The following is a 20238-nucleotide window of genomic DNA, read 5'->3' as shown; positions in this document are numbered from 1 at the left end:
CGACACTGACACACAACGATCTCGCGTTGGACGCGCCAGCCGCTTGCCTCGCAGCTCTGCACCCCAGACGCACCCCGAAGACACCGAGGCGCCCCTGGCCTCACCGCTCATCCTCCATCTCCCGCATTGGCGTACAGTGCGCAAGCGCGCCTGTCCATCGTTCGATGAGATCGATGAGGCGCTGCGCGCATGCAGCGCTTCGCGCTTCCCGCCAAACACAACAGCAGCGCTCGCCGGCCTCACATACAGGCCTCGATCGCACGCACCGCGCACACGAACAGACACCTGCATGCGTGCGTGCGTCCAGGCGGCGGCGGCGGCATTCGCTGCCGCCACACCCGTAGCTCTAGAGCATGCGTCGAATGCGACGGTTATTCTCGTGGATGCGCTCGCGCCCATAGTCCACGTCCTTCGAAATCACGTCGATCTTGGTGCTCTGGTGGCGCACCTGCTCTCCGATGCCAACTGCAAGCGTCCGCAGGTCCGACACCACAACGCTCAGCTCGTCGAGGTCCCGATCCTGTGCCTGAACGTGCTCTTCCCACGGCGCCGCCGAGGCCTGCGCAGACGCATCCGCGCATTCGGTTGCGTCCGCAGGCGACGCTGCCGCAGCACCAGCAGCAGCCGTCGGAGCGGTACCCTCTGCGAGCAGCGCAGCCCGCTCGCGCCGCACACGGTCCTCGGGCTCGTCGACGCCGCGTACCCGCCGCGTTACGCGCCGCAGCGACGAGAGCAGACCCCGCCGACGCTCGCTGTCGCCATCGAGCGACGCCGCCTCGCCATCCACCGCGTCCTGTAGAAGCGCGTGCGCCGGTACCGACCCTGGCGATGACCCGACCTGCGCATCGTCAGCTGCTCGCGCTTCATCCGCCGAACGCTCAGACGAGCAAGCAGCTGGCGGCCGTTCCCGCAGGTTCAGTGTCCCCGCCTCGCGCTGGCGCTGCAGGCATGCAATCTCGTGCCGCGTCGCTGACGTCGAGGGCCCGTCTGCCCCCAGCACCGGGGCGTAGCGCTCGTGCCGCCGATTCCGATCGCGCGCCCAAGGCCACATCTTCTTCCAGAAACTCTGCATGTCGTGAATGATTTCGTCGCTGTGCGTCAGGTGGCCGTGAATCTCGTCCAGATCGTTTTGCACGCGATCCAGCTGTTCGTCCTGCTCGCCCAGCCTCATGGTAACGTCGACGCCTATCGCTCGCGCCTCTCGTGCAAGCTGCAGCGCCCGGCGCGATGACTGACGCCCCCGCAGCGCAGCGTCCGTAGCCTGGCGCCGCAGCTGCTCAACCTGAGTTTGGCGGCTCTGCAACAGCTCGGCGTCCGGCGCACTGGTGCTTGCTGCGAATGTGGAAGGTGGAGCCGCTTCCCCTGCGACTTCCAGCCCGCGAACGGCCGCATCAGCGGCTCCGTTCAACGGTCGGCCGGGCCGCGGGCGCTTCTCCGCACCAGCGACTGGTTGCTTGCGCCTCGACACAGGCGCAGGGTTAGGCGCAGTGCCCGCGCTTGCTCCAAAGAGCGCGTCCCGGTCTCGTGCGGCGCGGCCCGTCAGCGGCGGTGTCAGCGGTTCCGAGATCACCGACGATGCGTCCAGCGCTCGTGGTGCCATCGTTTCCCCTGTGGGCGCTTCTCGTGTCGATCGCGACCCTGAGTGGCGAGCGGTGCGAGTACGAGCACCCCGTTCGGTTCCTACCAGCGTCGCAGCAAGCCGAACGTGCCCAGCACGCGTCTACCCGTGCTTGTTATGCCGTGCGCCGTCGTTGCCCTCGTGCAGGTCGTAGCACCCCCAAGGCTCGACGTGTCAGGTGTAGCGCTATAACAGCTCGCGACACTGCTTCCTCGTTGTGTATTTCCGACAGCTCTGTGGCTTGCTCGACGTGTCGGATACTGTCTCGGTCTGTACAAGGCAGCTCTTCTGCTGCGCAACTTGTGCGCTGCACACGGCTCCAGCAAGCGAGAGCGAGCGTCTCCTTATGCTGTCCAGTACGCGGAATTCACCGTGTGCTGACGCGAGTGTCGACGTCTCGCGTCGAAACGGAACGCTCGTGCGAATCGCGAGAGGCGCGCGCCCGAAGCGTCCGGCGTGCGGCCTGGCCGTTCCCAGGCTCAGCGAGCTGGATGGGCAACAGACGTGCGCTGCCGCTGGGTGCGCTGCACGATGCGCCAGGTTGCCTGCCTGAGTGATGGCGTGCACTGCCGCTGGGATGCGCGCGCCTTGCGCTGGTGCGGCGATTGCGCTCTGCGACAATACGGACACCAGCAGGGCGCTGCACCAGCGCGCAGCCGCCGCGTCGCCCGCCCCGCCGTCGCCAAATGACCGCTGGCTGCGCGCAGACGAATCCAGGCTGCAGGACGTCGCCGTTAGCGTCGCGCCGTGTCGTGAACATTCTTTTCTTATAGATAGCTTCGAGCGCTAGGTGCGCGTGCAACTCGACGCTTTGCCCGTGGTACGCAGATCATAAACGCGTGAGCGAGTCCGAGTCTCTGCCTGGTGAAACGGGGAGTTTGAAGGGGCTGCATACCAACACGCCTTGCGAGCACTATTGACCAGTTACGCGTGCGCGCACCCACAAGAGAGGAAAGCACCAGCGCGTTGAGCCGGTGAGCCCCAACCGCATCTGGAGACAGGTTCGTGCTCTCAGGCACCAAGGTTTCATAGCCTGTGCGCATCCTGAGCACGGCGCCGCGGAAGCCTACCCGAGTCTGCAGCGCGAGCGAGAAGCGCAGTGCGGTAGGAGGCCCCTGCGAGTAGAAGGACGGCGAGGCGCGTGCCTAGTTGGTTTCCAGCGCGGTCTACGGCAACTACCCTGAGCGCGAGCAGCACACGCCGGCGCGCACCGCAACGACCTAGGCGTACTCGAGCGCACTGCGGCAGTTCAGCTTCCTGTTGGGTGTGCAGCGCAGCCAGAAGGCCCAGCCCTAAAGGCACAGCAGCCTGCTGACGGGAACTCTGCCCAAATAATACCAAACGTGCGCACGTGCTGTCACCTCGCGCCTAACCGGAGTCACTACCGTGGCGAGCAGCGCTCTTGTAGCTAGACACGCGTACACAGCTGGAAACGCGGACGGCGTTCCACGCAGTGCTGCGCCCGGAACCCAACCGAATACACTTTACAGTGGATCGGAGTCAAGTCTTTACAAAGCCTCATACGGTACAGAGCTGAACTGTGGGGACACCAGGTGCCTTCAGCGAAGCATTGAACACTGCCCATGAGCAACGGAACAGCGCAATCTGCCAGTGCGCCAGCGGGCGTGCTGCAGATCATTGATGAACATGGCGTGATGCTGGAGCGCACGCCCTGGTTCCCAAGCGAGCTCGATGTCGGCGCTGAATGCTATCGTGTCGTCGGGTGCATCGGGAGCCCGCTATCAGGCAAGTCGAGTCTCTTGAATGACATTTTCGGGACGCGTTTCGCGGTGTCGCACGCGCGGGCGACTGAGCGTCGGCGCTGGAAGACCCGCGGCGTCTCTGCAGCACTGGCAGCAAACCAGGAGACGCTTCTGGTGCTGGAGATCGACGGCGGGGACGGAGGTGCGACGGGGCAGCAGCTGCAGGAGCGCTGCCTCCGCTACGTGTCCAGTGTGTCCGATGTTGTTCTGTGCAACGTCTGGTACCACGACCTGGGACGCTACGACGCAGACCCACAGTGGTACTTGAGCACGATCGTGCGCGAGTTGGCTCACGCGGAGGGCCCTCTCCTGCGCACCTGCGTTGTGTTCGTGGTGCGCGACGCAGACGCGGATACGGGCGCGGACGCGGATACCACCGAGAGCACTGCATCGTTGATCGCGGAGTCTCTCTGGCTGGACGCCGAGGAGCACTGGCAGCGCGAAATCGGCGACGGAGCAGCATCAGCACCGACAGCAGCGAGTCACTCGGTGGAGGCGCTGCGCGCTGCCCTCGAGCTGCGCGTAGCTCTGCTGCCGTCGCCGCGCACGTCGCGTTCAGCCTACGACGCCGCTGTGCAGCGTCTGCGGCGGGACCTCCTAGACGGCAGTGGCAGTGGCAGTGGCGATGGCGGCCTGCTGTCCTCGCAATACAGCAAGGGTCTGCCTGCGGATGGATTCGGTGCCTTCAGTCGACGCCTCTGGGAGGGCATTCGTGCACAGCCCGCTGGGGCGATGCGTGCTGCGAAGCCGCTGGCCATGCGTGTCGCTACGGCGGCGGCGGCGGCGGCGGCGGATGAAGGAGCCGCTGGGGAAGCGCTCACGCCAGAGGCACTGGCTGCAGCGTATCACTGCGATGCCGCTTTCTCCGAGGCGCTTCGGAACAGCGCCGAGGAGCTCGGGGAGCTTGCGAGTCAACTGGACGAGGGCGAGAAGATCAGTGGTTTTGGACGCCGGGCGGAGGAGCTTCTGCAAAAGTACCTGAGTGGCTTTGAATCGGCTACGGAGGCGTATGCGGGAACTGAAGTGCGCGAGCGGAAACTGGCGGAGCTCGAGACTGTGCTCGATGCGTCGTTGCAGTCGCTGTTCCTGAAGCAGCTGCAGATAGTTCGGGAGAACGCGCTGCAGCACTTTAAGACTGCGTCTTCATCTGAGGAGATTCCTGGCGACTTTGCGTTCTACACAGCGGATGCGCTTTTCCAGCGCGAGGCGGAGGAGAGCGTGCGGCCCGGATCCGACTGGTCCTATGCGAATGAGCGTAGCGACCTGCAGCAGACCATGGCGGAGATCTCTGCACGGCGGAAGCAGCTTATTCACGTGCAGATCCAGGCGGCTGAGCAGCAGCGTCAGGCAATGCAGTACATGCAGCTGCAGCAGGCGCAGCTGCAGGCGGTTCAGCAGCAGCAGTATGGTGGTGCGCTCGGCAACTGGAACATTGGGCTGGCGTACCGGCCTCCGGATACGAATGTGAACATGTCGCTGCTGCATCAGCAGGGCCGGACGCAGGTCCAGCTGAGCATGGTACCCGATGAGCAGGCGGGTCTGCTGGGCCCGAACGGGTTCACGAGCGGAGTCGGGCCCGGGAACCTTGGTGTGTCGTTCAACATCAACATCTAGAAGCGCGTTCGGTTGTGAACGCTGCGCCAGGCAGTCTTAGGTCTAAACGAAAGGTGTTCTACTCGCGCCTCCTGGCAGGTCTCAGGGTTCCGTTCCTGGTGGGGCAACGCGATCGCTACGCATCGTGGCGCTGTGCTTGCCGGGAACTGCGCTACCGCCGACTGATCATCGCGTTCATTTTCTGGGATCCAGTGTTCTCACTGATATGGAGCGAGCTTTCGTGGATGCCCATACATGTGCTACGCATCGGTCATTCCATCTCATCGACCTGAGTGAGGCACCCAGGCTGATCGCGCTAGCGTATGGACCGATGCAGCACATGTTCTTTTTGGACTGTATTGTCATGACATCCAAATGGTGCATTGGAGTTATTCACGGTGAGCGACTGCAGGTACTACTTCGCAGACCACAAGTCCAGCGCGATCGATTGGATTCTCGTGAGCGTGGATCCGAGTTCTGGTTTGAGGGTTATTCCGACGCGTTCTCGACGATGGAGGACGCGATGCTTCATCGCTTGGGGATGTGCTCGACCTGTGCCCGATGTGCTTCGGTCGTCTGTACTGTAATGCGAGAGGCAGCGCTCTGAGCTCCATTCGGGTTTCGCGATATATCGCCGCGGGCAGCGGCAGACAGCTTATCGACGCCGACGCCGCCGATCAAGAAACATGCTTTGGCCGAGCCAGTTGCTCGAAGACGTGCGCACCACTCAATGCGCTGCCGCACACTCCAGGTAATGCGCGCGCTGCTCCATGGGACGTCAATGGCGCCTCCGGATATTGTCTCGTGAGCGCTCAGCAACGCCATCGTTGTTCATGGATTTGGTTTCGAGACTGGACAACGCCCCGAGCTGGTAGACGGGACGAATGCTGAAGCGTTTCTCCGATGCACCAAACTGGGCTGTCCAGATGGCGACGCCCTCCGAGTCTTGATCGTGAATGGAAACAAGTGACGATTTTTGTTTACGCTCAGTGACCTTTTTCATTCGTGGCATGTGTGTGGGGTCTTCATCGGCGCCAAAAGTACACTGCATGCCCGCCTTTGGATAAAATGAGTCTCTGTTCGCAGCGAAGTTCTGGACGCGTTCAGCAAGAACTTCTATCCACAACCATTTCGAACACGGCTCTCACGGAATGCAATAGTGTGAAAAGCAATAGGTTATCGAGCCATGGGCGCACACGTGCTTTGCTCTCGCGAACAGAGCCTCGGCCAATACGGAATGCAACCACTAGGTCCAGGCTGGCAGGGGTTGCGCGCTCCTCAGGCATGCAGTGCGCAGTACGCACATGTCTTTGACACCGCGAGGCGCTTGCGATAACCCAGCGGCAAGCGATACGAAAATGTCGCAGCACACCCGATTGCCAGCTCTGACTGCCCCGGATGCGCCTCGGAGAGCGTTCGACACTAGCCACGCACGCTGCGACTTTGGAGCGGAAAGCCCAGTGGGACTGTGGCCTGTCCGTTGGCACGGACGCGTTGGTGCGGCACCGGAGCACGCCCCGTATGGGCGAGCGGCTTCTCGCTGCGACAAGCGTTGCACACCGCGTCGGTTGCCGCATAAGCGCCTGCTCTACGAACCGTCGATGCTCAAATGGAACACTGTACTCGTCGATTTGTTCCTGCACAGCGATTTGTTTCGAATTTTTCAGATATACATTTTGGACATTCCAGATACGGCGATAACAAGTTGCAAATCTATGAGTGGTTTCAGGAGTCTCGGTCGTGTTTTCTGAGTTGCCCCTTCGACTCAGTACACCATGGATCCGTTACGTCATCGGAATCAATTTGATTTGCGGCGCCGTCGAATAAGGGTACGTAAAACAACACATATTGGATTGCAATGCGCACGTACAATCCTACAATCATCTCCTTTCCTCAGGAATAGCATGCTAAACCAACGCATCCTTCAATTTTTGGATCTTACCTTCTCAACACAACTGACACGCGCAGCAATTCGCGCCGCTGGACCGACGACGAAGGAAACGCGACGTCGTTTTTCTAACGACTCGATCACAAGCTTATGCCCAAAAGTTCTCTGAACTTGTGAAATAATCGACTACGTTTCAAAGATGGATCTAGCTGTCTTTTTGCCATCGACGAAGCTGCACGCGACACCAGCACTATGATTGCACGCTCATGAGGTATGCTCCCCGAGGCTCCCGTCAGTTGCGTTTTTATGGAAAACGTCCTCGGCTCGGACTCGAGTCATCGCTGCGATCGCTTCAAGTGAAGTGAGCGTTCACGTGGCGCAGGGCGACCCTTGGACGAGCAGCGTTCGACGACCGAATGCGAATATCTGACCGCACCCAGGTCTACCTTCTGCGAAGGACGCGACGAGGCCGAACCCAAATAAGGTGAAAATCGCACTTGAAGCGTAGACATCAACTTTCTTCTGTGCATGAAATGCTTAGAAAACAGCCGAACGCAGCGACGACGGAACGTGAACGCTGTCATGCCTATCGTTCAGGTGGTGATAACGGGACTGGAGGGAAAGCAGAGACAGACGCATCGACAGCCTCGAATAATAGAGGGGCAAAGGAAGCAGTCGTATCAGAATCCCGCAAACGTTCGTACTCTCGAGAGTGCGAAGCGTCACGAAATTCTCATGTTGACGCCCGAGTTAGCAAAACTGGACTCGTTCTATAGTATTCGGACACGGCCGAGAAACTGCGAGGCTAGGCAACAGCGCCTCCCGAGATCACGTACGGTCGATGGTGCTTGGATGTTGGTGGCACGACGGATGCTTCACTGCGCGCTGATACCCGTCGCACAACCGCGGATCGCTGGTCTGCGTGGAAACGTGCTCGCACGCAAACGGAAACAGTTGCGGGTACCCGCGGCAATTGCGGAACTTCGTGACTGTCACGCAATGCCATGCGCGCACGCAGTTGCCGGTCCAGGGCGCCGTGCAACCGAGCGCCAGCAGCTGTCGCTTCGGCATGGGTGCGGCACTGGCAGTCGCTGGGCGGGGTCCGCGCCGCGGCCGCTGCGCCCCTTCAGGGGCGACGACTGCGATCTACGCGAGCAGCAAAGCGCCGCTCCTCCAGTTTCTGCGCAGACGCTTGTTTCAGTGCCACGTAGAATGAAGGCTGCTAATTTGGCGTTTGCGTCGAGTTTCCTAACTCATTCGTCGAGGTTCGTGTTCAGTGCACGCAAGTGCATCACTGAGCAGCGGCGCTTGAGCCAGCCGCAAACAGGAAAGCGAGCATGCCGGCTCGTTCGCATGTCGGTGGTACCGTCCGCAGAGGGCTCGCGCATCGTGTCCATGCCAAAAATTGACGACCGCGTCGTGGAAGGCATGCGTTTGCACGAGTTTCTAGCCCTGGAGGAGGACAAGGAGCTGGCAAAAGCGATTGAGGCTCTCTTCATGGCTTGCAAAGTCGTCGGCTACGAGGTTCGTACTGCATCCTGCAACAAGGAAGAGTGCGTGAACGCGTTCGGCGACCAGCAGCTGGCAGTTGACTTGCTGGCGGACCGAACCATCGAGGCTGCGCTCCGGGCGTCTCGTGTCGTCGCTATCGGAAGTTCCGAGGAGCAGCCCATTGAGAAGGACCTCGGCGGCTCGACGTTTGCCGTGGCATGGGATCCGCTCGACGGGTCCTCCATCGTGGATACAAATTTTTCCGTCGGCACGATTTTTGGCGTCTGGAGAGGTAAGCGTCTCACTGGTATAACAGGACGGGAACTCGAAGCTGCCGGTATGGCCGTCTATGGGCCAAGAACCTCAATATCGGTTTCCGTGAGAGGGATCCCCGGAACGCATGAGTTTCTCCTTGTCGATAACTTTTCAGGGAACCATGGGATGTGGGTACTTGTGCAATCATTCTACACAATTAATGAGGGTAAGCTGTTCGCGCCAGGTAATCTGAAGGCGACCCAGGATAACCCCGGGTACGCGAAACTCGTCCAGTACTGGATGGAGAACAAGTATCAGCTACGCTATACAGGCGGCATGGTGCCGGACTGTAATCAAATTCTCATCAAAGGCAAAGGAGTGTTTGCGAACCCGGCATCCCCGTCGGCGCCGGCAAAGCTTCGTGTACTCTACGAAGTGGCTCCAGTTGCCTTCCTAATCGAGCGCGCCGGCGGTGCCTCCAGTGACGGTGAACGGAGTGCACTGGACATCCCGATTCCTGGCACCGACGTCCGGTCTCAGGTCTGCTACGGATCCAAAGGAGAGGTTGCCAGGTTTAATGAATTCGTTGGAAAGCGCTACATGAAGTAAAATACGACTGAGTCGAGGCCCTTTGCCAGCGTCATTGCTTTGCGTGTGCGTGTGCACATGCGGCGATAACTTGCTGGAAAGCCCAGTGTCACGGGATCGATCGAGAATGGTCCATGGAATGTGTCTGTTCGTTTTGTATTCGGCCGGGGTTGTGCGATTCAGTCGCATTCCAGTTCCCTGTCCTCAACAAGTGCATCGTAATGCTGAACATTCCCGCGCCATTACTCGTCCGATTCCTGAAAAGCTCATGCTCTTTTATGGATAGCAGCTCTGCAATGCCGTGTTTGTTTCGGAATGGCTCCGTGCTTCTGTGTCAGCATCCATCCGAAAGCCGCCTAGACACGCACGGTACCCGCGATGGTACAATTCGGTGCCACACCAAAACCACCGGCAGAGGAAACCATATTCACACCCCAATTTGAGTTACATCCGCCGAGTCATCGCTACAACGCAGACGCCCCCAGACATACAAGTACTCTTCCATGCGCACTTCCTCCCGTGCGATGATGTCGATCAGTTCATGATGTCGCGCCCAGAGGCGGTTCCCGAGCGCTAGCACGTCCTGACGCCGCCGTCGATCGCCGCGCTCTGTGCATACATCCAGTTCGGCAATGAGTTTCTCCAGTCGCTCCGGAAGCTTGTCAATCTCCTTCTGCAAATACAGTATGCGCTGCCGCGTTTTGCGCATTCGATGGATGAGCATCTCGCGAGCCTCTTCTTTGCGGCAGGGGTTTATTTCGAAATCAAACAGCAACTGGTGCTTCCGCAGTCGGTCGAAGCCCTCCGCCGTGGCGAGCTGTTCATCCTCGTCACCGTCCATTTTCTCAGCAGAGGCAATTCGCGCCCACGCTTCCGGCCCGACGTCAGCGGCTACCCGCTGGAAAATCGAGAGCCGTTCCCCGAGCTGCGGGGGCTCCAGCTCGTCCCACGAGACGCCAAGGCCACCAAACGCCTCGGTCGGAGTAAACGGTCGGAAAGTGCTTGCGGTCGACGACAACAGCTCGGGACAAACAGAGTAACTGGTTCTCTCTGGGGCGGTCCCAAGTGACGGCACGTCGACAGGCAACGAAGCTGGTAGGCTCCCAGCGTGCTCGCCGGTGTCTTCCGGCAACGCGGCTCCAGACTCTTTCCTCGGAACACTGCGACCGTTTGGAAAACTGGCGTGCTCAGCATCAGCTGAGGTCCTCGTCTGAAAGATAGGCTCAGAGAGACCGCTGGCCTCCGGCGCGCAGCACGCGAGGCGCCGTGGACGTCCCGCGCGCAAACTGCTCCGAGCACTCGCTCCACCGCTCCCCAGAGGGACTCTTGACTGCTGACGCGTACAGCGCAATTGAATTCGTGTACCAGGTCCCAAAGACCCTACAAAGGCCGCGGATAAAGCAGTCATCCTCACGTGCCCACCGTTCGCAGCGTATCTGCGAGCACTGTTACCCTTTAGGGCCGGACGTGCGCGCGCCTCTGAGGTCGCAGGCGCATGCGTGCGCACGCGCTCGTGGCGAGCGAAGGCGCAGGCGCCACGCAAACGCTGCGGCGAAACAGCGCCAGCGGCTTCCAGTGAGTGCGACAAAATGCAAGGGCGCGGCGCAGTGGCAACGATCGCGCCCTGGGGCAACGATGACCGTGCGGGAGCCTGTACCAGATGCCTAGCATCAGCGCGCAACTGGGGATCGCTGCTTCCCGGATACACGATTTTTTTTGCTCGACAAATCGTTAAGATTGACCGTGAACCCTGGCTTGCAGGATGTACATCGGGGGTTGGGAAATTGTCTATCATGCTGCATCCTGCGCTCAGGTTCCATTACCCTTTGTTTCTCTCGGAGAGACTGGTCGTTTCTTAGGTTCTATCGAGTGCTGAGTACCTGCCTTGCTGCACCTGCACTAGTGCTTATATCGCTGGTGCGTATGCATCATAGGGAGAGAACGGCTTTGCCATACCTTAGAGAGTGGTACCTCGAGGTGTGATTCACCAGTGGCAGAATCGGAGAACGTACTCATTCTGGGAGCCTGCGAGCCGCGCGGACAGACGCGCTGCATGCGGCAGCGCGGAGCGATATGCAAAGAGTCCACCGCGACCAGGGCAACGCCCAGACACGGCCTGGCCGCTCCGAGTCCGAGAGTACACTGCATTGCGGACGAGTTGTTCAAGGCTCACAGCAGCATCCGCCACTGCAGAGGCACATGGAGCGCAAGCCCGGCACACTCGACCGGCTCGCGGGACCTTGCGTCTAGAAGTTAAAGTTTCGAAGATGCGGCAACCTTTTCTCCCTTTCAATGCTTAACATAGAGCTGGAAAGCTACTTTTATCGAATTGCTTGTCAGTGGTCGGACTTATTCTTTTTTGGGGGAAACATTCGATGTCATCGTATGACGACTTGTTCAGAAGCTCAAGCAGAAAGTTCACTAAAATTCTAACTTTATACCTCTCGCGAGATGAGCTCCCAGAGGCTCCCGTCCGTTCTGTTTGCATGGAACAGTGTCTTAGACTCAAACCTGAATCATCGGAGCGATCGCATCCAATAGAGGGTTCGTCGACGCTTTCCACGAACGCAGCGTAGGGAGATCGATATTTCTCGAGTTGTTCCGCATTCTTGGTGCCCCTTCTGCTACTTATTTCATCAAGAACCAAACCGCGTTCTTCGAATCCGCTATCGAACGGAGCAACGTGCGTTTGTACTCGGAGCGGACAGAGCACACGCCGAGGAGATCGCCTAAAAGAGGCCCGAGATCGTTGGGTACGGCACCGGGCTCGGAAACGGAGGCGTGCATCGAGAGGCACCTTTCGTATCCGTTATGTGCACATTCCGAGCAATGCAACAAGCGTTTACGCGCCACAGTGCAGGCCCCGGACCAGGATATATAGTGGACACGTGAAAATCCCTGAGTTCAGCCGAGCGCCACCGCTGCTACGGACGCATCGGTGCTGCAGCCAAAGAACATGAAAATGGCTATTGAAACGTAATTCGCAACTGCCTCATCTGCATCATAGGCGTCGACAATAGCCGGAAGCGATGATATCTGTACAATAACGCTGCCATCAACAATATTCGACTGTTGATATCGGAGCTTGTCGGAGAGCAGCGATAGCCGTACGCAAATCCGGAGATAAGAGAGCGGATAAAGAGGCAGTCGCATGAAAAGCCCGCAGAGACTGGTGTTGATGGCCATGGGAAGCAAAAGAAAAGCTTTCACGCGCACGTCCGAGTTTTCTACGGCGACTCGCTCCACTCAATGCAGACACGTGCGAAAAAATGCCCGGGCAGCGCTTGTCATTGCCGCGCAACATCGTCTGCGTCCACGCCATACTTTGACCCTCTACCGCGCCACTGCAACTTTTCCAAGCCGTCGGTGGATGACCTGTGGATGACATGAAATGGCACAGCAGGTGATCAATCGTGTCTGGAGCGCGTTTTCGGCATGTGTGTGCTATCTGCAAGCTCAGAGCGAGTTTCTAGGTATCGAGATCCGAGTTGGGACTCGCTACGCAGACGTCACCAAAACCAACGCCGCAACATTTAAAATGGGGTTTTTGTTTTCAGGCTCAGATGCAACCGATACAGCGATGAAAAGCTCCTACGCAGGCGGGTTGTTCGTTTCTGCTGAGACCGAGTGTCCCAGAGGCTGGCATGCAGAGCGCCCACTCGCAGACGCACCGCTTCGCTGCGATGCACGACGCGCTGGACTTGTAACGACGTCCATGAGGCACGCCTCGCACCTGCCCCTTCTTCCCTTCCGAAAACCGCGCCACTCACGCGGCGTGCAGCGTCACTTGTGCGCGGGTCGTATGCGATGCGGTTCCCCGGCTGCGGATCAGGCTCTGGTGTAGGCTTTCCAAGTGCGGCGGCGCGCTCAGCAGATGCCCTTATAGAGAGATTCCAGGGATTTACGATTGCTCGGAGGTATCCCGAAAGTCCGACTTGGGTGCACCGCACTGCGGGCACTTGAAATCATCACCGTAAAACTTCCACTCCCTCCCAGCAGCTGGAAACAGGGTGTAACCGCACCGCTGGCACTCGAAGCGGTGGGTTGCGGGCTTTGCGCCCCCGCTGCCAGATGCCTCAGCGGCGGATTCGCGCTGGCGAGCCATGATGGAGCGTTCGCGAGCCTCAATGTCGCGAGCTGTGGCGTCCACTGCGCGTTCTTTGTCCGCGATGAAATTCTCGATGATCGTGCGCGCATCGCGCTCACCGAGTCCGAGCAATTCGTACCCTTTCGGAATGTTGTTCGATTGCAGCATATCCCTAGCGAGTTCGATATCGAGCGAGAGCCGCGTTAGACGCCTTCGGAAGCGCTCAAGCTCCGCGTCCTGACCGGGGCCCGGCAGGCCCGCCGCGGTCAGCGTTTGCTCGCCACGCGCCTCCTTCAGACGACTTATTCTTTCCTCTATAACGTCCCGATAACAGCTTTCGCATAAGTTTTGTTGCAAACTCCTCACAGCTTCGGCACTGAACGAGAGCTTGTCGCGAATGCGTAGGGATTTGCTGTTCATTCCGAGTCGCTCGCTAAGGAAGAGCAGCTTGCTCAGCAAGCTTGGCGCTGATGCGAGTCGCTCTTCAGTGAGCGCGTTCATCACTTGCTCTGCAGTACGCTCCGATACACCCAGCATTTGCTGCGCAATGCGTGCTGCCATAATCCCGCCCACCGTCAATTTCACGTTTCGGATCAGCGTGTACAAAAACGAGCTGTACATTCGCCGTTTCTGTCCCCAGAGTGGCGCCTTTGCGCTGTAGACGCGGGTTACATGAGTGAGCTCCTTCCGCAGTCGATCCTCGTCAGGGATGTCATCTGCAGAGCGTCGCTCAACGAACTGCAGGGCCTGGACCATTTCCTCGCCAAACTCAACGATAAGCTGCTCGCGCTGCTTCAAGAAACGCTGCACGCCGAAGTACCCGGCTGTGCCCAGTGCAGCGCTCACGACGATCACGCTTATGATTACACCCGCCGAGGTGCGCCCGACGGGGCGCGAAACCGTACCCGTACCGAAACCCTCGAAGCTCTGTTGCTGACGCTGTGGTTCACTGGTTCGGCTCTGACGGGTGGGCCTCCGGGGATCGATCGCTGGCGCTGCAGCGGCAACGTACTGCCGCTGCACGACAACAGCTATTCGAGGTCGAACTCGGGTTTCGCTCGCAAGCATGCGCTCGAACGGTAAACGCAAGTCGGGCGTGCTGCGGCCGCAGCTGCGACGCCGACACCCTACCCCGCGACACAGACGCGAGCCAAAGCCACGCTGCAGAAATTGAACTGACTCCACGAAAGACACTGATGCCGACATTATTCTGCCAGCGCGTTGCCTGCGTTCAGTGTGCGGTCTTGAACCAAACATACCCCCAGTAGAGCCGGTGTACTGGCAAAAACTCTGAACCAACACCTGCACTCGCACGGGGAGTGCTCGGGAACGGAGACGTGCGCCCGCCTTTGGTGGCAGGTAGGCGGACGACGCCGGCGACGGCCGGGCGGCGCGCGTTCGGAAACGGACACGGGTCTCGGTGGACGGCCGCACGAATCCGCTCTGATCCGCGTTCGACGCAATCCAGTGCTGCTGCTGCTGCAGCTGGGGCTGCTGCTAGTGCAAGGCACCTCGAGTCGACAGCTGCACGGATATGGCAAAGCCGCGCGTCGTCTCCATGGAGCGTCCATAGCGACAGCATAGGTGTCGGTATGGGTGCTCACGGTAGGCACTTGGCGTTGCAGCGTTTCATATGAGTGAACCAATTTCTCCGTATGCAACTCTCGGTGGCAACCAGTGGAGCTTGCAGGTTGGATGCGGAGTGGTGCGCGCTTGCCCGCACGCCAATATCCGAGGTGCGCTCGGGGGTACCCCGTGTCGTGGGCACCTCTATGGACCTGGGGAAACTCTGCGAGTCTCTGGAGCGGGTGTATTTTTTTAGCTTAGAACTGTTTGCGTGAGTCGTCTAACGACTAGCAAGCCGGTTGCGATTGTCTCCGCAAGTCAGAGGCGGGTGCACGCTTTCTCCTGGAGCCTGGTGCACTCGAGCAGGGCCCTAGAGCGTCACAGGTGCGACACCAGACTGCTGCAGCGGCTAACTGGGCGACGAGTCTGCAGGCGTCTCTTTGGCGTCCGCAGTGTTCGTCGCTGCGACAGTGGCATCCAAATCTAGGGTGAGCATGCGACTGCAGTGACCTTCGAGAGGGTTGCGATAAACACCAACCAGGGCATTGGCGAACTCAAAGAACTGGTCCTTAAGCGAAATGACGATCGTTTGAAATGGATGGGACTGTACGGAACGCCCTCGAATGTAAGTCGCCACGCGGCTTAAGTTTGCGGGGTCCAGTGCAGCGTCAATCTCGTCCATAATCAAAAACGGACACTTCTGAAAGTCACGCAGTGCAAAGACAAGTGCCAGTGCCGCCAGGCTGCGTTCGCCCCCGCTGAGCTGATCCACCTCGCGGAAGCGCTTTGCGGGGAGCATGACGCTGAAGCGAATGCCACCTAGGTACGGCTCCGACGCGGACTCGAGGCTGATCGAGGCACTTCCGCCCACGGGATGTACCTCTGATCGTGTAAGCTCTTTGAATACGCCATCGATGGAGACGGCGACATGATCGAAGCACTCCCGAAAGCGCCGCGTACGCTCATCGCGCGCGTTCAACCATCGACGATTTGCCTCCGCAAGCGCGCCACGAGCGACCTCCTGCTCGGTGGCAACAAGGTCGAGCCTCTGCTGGATATCATCGAGCTGTTGCGTGATTCGCAGATTTGGGGCCATGCGCTCCAACTCTGCCACGAGACTTTGTTCCTGTTCATTCAACGACGACTCTATGGCCATGCGCTCAGAGTGGCTTCTCGCATGTCTATGCTCTTCGCTCAAGAGCGACATATCCAGATCCTCTGCAAATAGGACAGGGTCTTCGGACTGCGCACCAGATGGACCACGGGTGCGCGTCCGAGCGCGTGCGCGATCGCTCGAATGCCCAGCGCCGCGGCCCTGACCCCGACCCGCCTCTGCTGCTGTCGCGGGCGCACGCACATCGATCTGGTCGATGCGACACGCAGTCTCCAGGGCGCGCAGACGCTCGGCGATATCCTCCTTGTTTGCGCGGTGCGTGTTCAGGGCGTTTTCCTTGGAACTGATGTCTTCTGCCAGCTGCTTCTCTTCTTCGCGCATCTTTTCCAGAGCTTCCTCTATTTTTGCCAGTTGTTGCTGAATATGCTCTTGTTGTTGCAGTGCCTCCCGGATACTGTGCTCGAGTGTTTCCTGCTCACGCTCTAGGCGTTCAATCTGGGTGTCCAGCTCAGCTCTGGCTGCGGTGGCCTTTTGGACGCGCTCGACGAGGTCCTGCTCGCTGGTTTCTGCTTCTCTGGCGTATTCGTATTCTAAACGAGCGCGCAGTTTGGCTTGCTGGGAGGTCAGCGCCAGGCGACGCTCGCGGAACTCTTCGTTTCGGTGAATACTCTGCGGGGAAATATCTCCGAGTATTTCTCGCTCTGCGCGTTCGATTCTTTCTTTGATCTGGGATACATTTGCGACGCCTTGTTCGAGTTGATGCCGGCATTGTTCCTCGCTGACCTTGGCTTTGGAGACTTGTTCGTGAAGCGCATTCAGCTGGGAGCTGACTTTGACAGCACGTTCCTCATTTTGTTGCAGCTCGTGTCGTAAATACTCGAGATGTCTTTGAGTACTGAGGAGCACTTCATGGGCTTGCTCAGCTTCATTGCGCTCTTGTGCCGAATCTACTGGACCAAGTTTCGCTAACTCCAGCAAAACTTCATCCAATTCCCGCTTGAGAGAGACGGCCTGTTCATTCTCCCAGAGCGTGCGCGACGCACCCTGATCGGATTCCGCGCCGCCGGTAATGAACCCAGAACGGTGGATCAGCGTGCCATCGATTGTGCAGATGCGTGAAACCTGACTGCCGCCGTACGCAACATGGCGTGCTTCATCCAAACTGTCGCAAACTAAGGCGTTTCCGACAACATACTGAATGGCCGGGAAGAATGACTTGTCAAACTCGAGTACATCGATTGCGAGCCGCACAGTGCCACCAATACCACGCAAGCTCTCATCAATGGGCGCGGGACGAATCTCAGCAAGGGGCAAGAACGTAGCCGTGCCCGCACGTTGCTGTTTCAAGTAAGCGATGCATTCGCTTGCTGTACGTTCGTCATCGACGACAATCGCATCTCCAAGCTTGCCCAGAATGACAGATACGGCTTCTTCGTAGCGTCGCTGGACGGGCCGGCAGATATCCACGATGCGACCTCGAGCGCCAGGGAACAGACGCATGATTTGATCTAAGGTTTCGTGGAATCTTCGCTCTCTTTCGGACTCCATTCGTGCACAGCGAAGTTCTAGCAGACGCTCGCGATACTGCTGGGCCGCCCTCTCGAGCGCCTCGCGTTTCTGTGCCTGTTCGCTGGACCGCCGTCGCGCCTTCTGGTCTGCGATGCGGGCCTCTTCCAAATTTCTCTCCGCGTCTTGGATTTTTGCCCGAATCTTCTCGATCTGCATGGAAAGACGATCACGATCGATTTCCAGCTCGCGAAAGCGTCGTTCTAAGGCCGCGAGCTTCTGCGCCTCCGTCTTGTGCATGGCGCGTAGCGCAGCCGTTGCTCTCTCGGCCGTGGTAAGCATCTCACGCATGCTCGCAGTGCTCGCGACCGCCTCATCACGTAACCTGCGAACTGCAGAGGAATCCACTCCGTGAGCGGCTTGCAATTCTGCCAACGCCTGCTCCTCTTCTTCGTTCAAAGCACGCAGCGCTTCTCCAACTTCGGCAAGCGCCTTTTCCAGCGCATGAATCTCCTCCCTGGATCGCGTCCGATTGGTGCGAAGGTTGTCGAGGGCCTTCTGCTCCATCGAGAGCCGCTTCTCCGCAGCGCGAGCTTCGCTTCGTTTAGCTGCTTGCTGTATCAGATTCTTCTCGAGGGATAACTCGAGTGCTTGCCGCCGCTTTTCGAGGGCGGCTTGTTCGCGGCGCATGCTGGCGAGAGCCCGTTTCTGGTCTTCCAGGTCGCTGGCGATGGTAACTCTTCGTGCTCGCAGAGCTTCCAACTCGCGTTCGAGTCCCTGCGTGCTTTCTTCAGCTTCGGAATCATCCTTCTTCAAATGAAACAGCTGGAACAGCACGCGAAGCTTCCTGATCTTCGCGATCTGTTGCTGCAGCTGGTTGTAACGCTCAGCTTCATCGCAATGCGCGCGACACTGTTTCTTTTCGGCCAGGAGGCCCCTCTTTTTCTGGGCGCACAAATGGAGCCGTTGCTCGGCCTTGCGAACCTCCGCCAAGGCCGAATCGTACTCATTGCGTAACTCGGCCGATCCCGATATCTCTTCGAAGAGCGCAGATAACGCTTTTCCCGACTTTGTCGCTATATCTTCCACTTCGTTTTGGAACACGAGGAAGTTGCGAGCTTTCACTAAGATCGAGTGTTCTGCCAGCTTATCCGCATATTCCTCGGAGCTCAGCGGTTGACCGTTCACCTGGTAGCTCGCAACACCTTTCGTTTCGATGGAACGCTCAAAAATGAGCACCTGGTCGGGCGCAACCTCCAGAAAGAGACGAACGCTAGCGCAGCCGTCTGCGTGCCCTGCCACCGCCGTTTCACGGTGGGACTGGTTTGCACCGTCCACGTTATGTTCACCAGCAACTTCCTGCCCATGAACAACATCATGGTCAGATTTGCGATAGATAAGTTCTGCTAAGCGCTGCGCCCGAAGAAAGCGGGCGGGCAAGCCTAGCGCAAACCCCAAGGCATCTAATAAGTTCGACTTACCAACGCCGTTAGGTCCGATGACAGCCGTAAACCCCTCCACGAAAGGTCCGATGCACACCTTGCCACCGTAAGACTTGAAGTTTTCTACCTCTAGGCGCTGTATGCGACCCATATGTGCAAGTATCGACGCCAAGCTCGCACAGGAGGCCACCCTGAACGGACAGCCGCCAACGCCGCTCTAAGTCGAACGACGTCGGCAGTTTACAGTAGTGGCGGGAAAACCGCGCCTTACACGAAACGTTTCCAGTCGACGCGCAGGCGCCTCCGCGCCTTTTTCGACCGGCCACCTACTTCTGCTTCCAACTTTTTCTCATATAGTTCGACTTTGGGAGGTTATCCAAAAAAGTTCTCTCGTGTCCACTCTGGAGGTCTACTTTCCAGCACCGCACATCTCCTTACATTGATAGCGGCATTAAAGTCAAGATTCACGAACTCCATACGTTTCTTGCCATCGTTCGTTGTACTTAATAGTGCAAGTAGCCCTCGCACTTTCGCTCTCCTTTCCATTTGCTCCTCCGTCAGCGGTCCGTAATTTGCAAATTCCTCAGGGCTCCTCTGGCACTTTTCCATCTCCACTCTCTGGGGTGTGCATCCCAGCTCGTGGTTTGTATTCGATGTTCGGAACTCATCTACAGGTATTGTAACAAAACGCCTTGCGCACTCCTTGTGCACCCTCGTAGTTGGAGCTGGCGTAGTGCCTTTCTTCGACGCCCAGCGCCCTGCTCCATAAGCCACTACCAGCCTCTGACTCCCATCCTCCTTCAAGGCGCTCAACTCATTGAACAAATTCGCGAACGCCCGCTGCTTCCCACAATACAAGTTCATACGCAGACGAGCCCACCGGGGCTTTGTATACTCTTTCCACAGGGCATCCCAATGCGCCATGCGAACTTCCATGAATTTCCAAAAAGCTTCAAAGTCCGCTCCTCGGCTCGTCACCTCGCTCAAAGCTTCCAGGTGCTCCTTCATTCCTGCATTCCATGTCTCAGTTTTCTTCCTTGCATTCATGATTTCCGATTCTCGATCGTATCTCGCTCTCGAGAAGCTCAAAATTCGCATGTCTTTCTGACGTAAGTTACCATCAGTATCATCTTCCACACGCCTGGGCAAAGCGATGGTTATGATATTTGTGTTTCCAGGGTCCGCGTCAACGACAAGGTCGTTATGCTCCACCTCCTGCGTCGCAGGAGCCGCTTCCTTCTTATCTTCATCCTTCGCCGCGTCAACGAGAAAGTCACTATCCTCCACCTCCTGCGTTACAGGAGCCGCTTCCTTCTTATCTTCATCC

The 20238-nt window shown here is 58.5% G+C and overlaps 6 protein-coding genes and 1 non-coding gene across 7 annotated transcripts, besides 2 other annotated features; 3 read left to right on the top strand and 4 right to left on the bottom strand.

Annotated features, from left to right (window-relative positions):
• Positions 1-346: 346 nt before the first annotated feature.
• Positions 347-1600, bottom strand: CYME_CMI312C (hypothetical protein; the record flags this gene model as incomplete). Its single annotated transcript, XM_005536298.1, has 1 exon — positions 347-1600. The coding sequence occupies one exon, from the start codon at positions 1598-1600 to the stop codon at positions 347-349; it is 1254 nt and encodes a 417-aa protein (XP_005536355.1).
• Positions 1601-3201: 1601 nt separating this feature from the next.
• CYME_CMI197C (hypothetical protein, conserved) lies at positions 3202-4995 on the top strand (the record flags this gene model as incomplete). Its single annotated transcript, XM_005536297.1, has 1 exon — positions 3202-4995. One exon carries the CDS (start codon positions 3202-3204, stop codon positions 4993-4995), a length of 1794 nt encoding a protein of 597 aa, XP_005536354.1.
• Positions 4996-8074: 3079 nt separating this feature from the next.
• On the top strand, positions 8075-9217 carry CYME_CMI196C (sedoheptulose-1,7-bisphosphatase; the record flags this gene model as incomplete). The annotated part of the gene is made up of 1 exon (XM_005536296.1): positions 8075-9217. The coding sequence occupies one exon, from the start codon at positions 8075-8077 to the stop codon at positions 9215-9217; it is 1143 nt and encodes a 380-aa protein (XP_005536353.1).
• Positions 9218-9623: 406 nt separating this feature from the next.
• CYME_CMI195C (hypothetical protein) lies at positions 9624-10604 on the bottom strand (the record flags this gene model as incomplete). Its single annotated transcript, XM_005536295.1, has 1 exon — positions 9624-10604. One exon carries the CDS (start codon positions 10602-10604, stop codon positions 9624-9626), a length of 981 nt encoding a protein of 326 aa, XP_005536352.1.
• A 2493-nt stretch (positions 10605-13097) lies between these two features.
• CYME_CMI194C (similar to rubredoxin) lies at positions 13098-14351 on the bottom strand (the record flags this gene model as incomplete). The annotated part of the gene is made up of 1 exon (XM_005536294.1): positions 13098-14351. One exon carries the CDS (start codon positions 14349-14351, stop codon positions 13098-13100), a length of 1254 nt encoding a protein of 417 aa, XP_005536351.1.
• A 430-nt stretch (positions 14352-14781) lies between these two features.
• CYME_CMI193T lies at positions 14782-16839 on the top strand. Its single transcript, XR_002461333.1, has one exon. It is a non-coding gene; the product is annotated as a hypothetical transcript (transcript).
• Positions 15259-19062, bottom strand: CYME_CMI192C (sister-chromatide cohesion complex Cohesin, subunit SMC1; the record flags this gene model as incomplete). The annotated part of the gene is made up of 1 exon (XM_005536293.1): positions 15259-19062. One exon carries the CDS (start codon positions 19060-19062, stop codon positions 15259-15261), a length of 3804 nt encoding a protein of 1267 aa, XP_005536350.1.
• Positions 17759-18994: a sequence feature (possible transcribed region).
• A 50-nt stretch (positions 19063-19112) lies between the features above and the next one.
• Positions 19113-20238: part of a sequence feature (repetitive element) that runs on past the window's edge.

The sequence above is a fragment of the Cyanidioschyzon merolae genome, chromosome 9, assembly GCF_000091205.1.
Source record: "Cyanidioschyzon merolae strain 10D DNA, chromosome 9, complete genome".
NCBI lineage: Eukaryota > Rhodophyta > Bangiophyceae > Cyanidiales > Cyanidiaceae > Cyanidioschyzon > Cyanidioschyzon merolae.
Note: the sequence above shows the minus strand (reverse complement) of the source record. Positions and strands in the feature narration are given on the sequence as shown.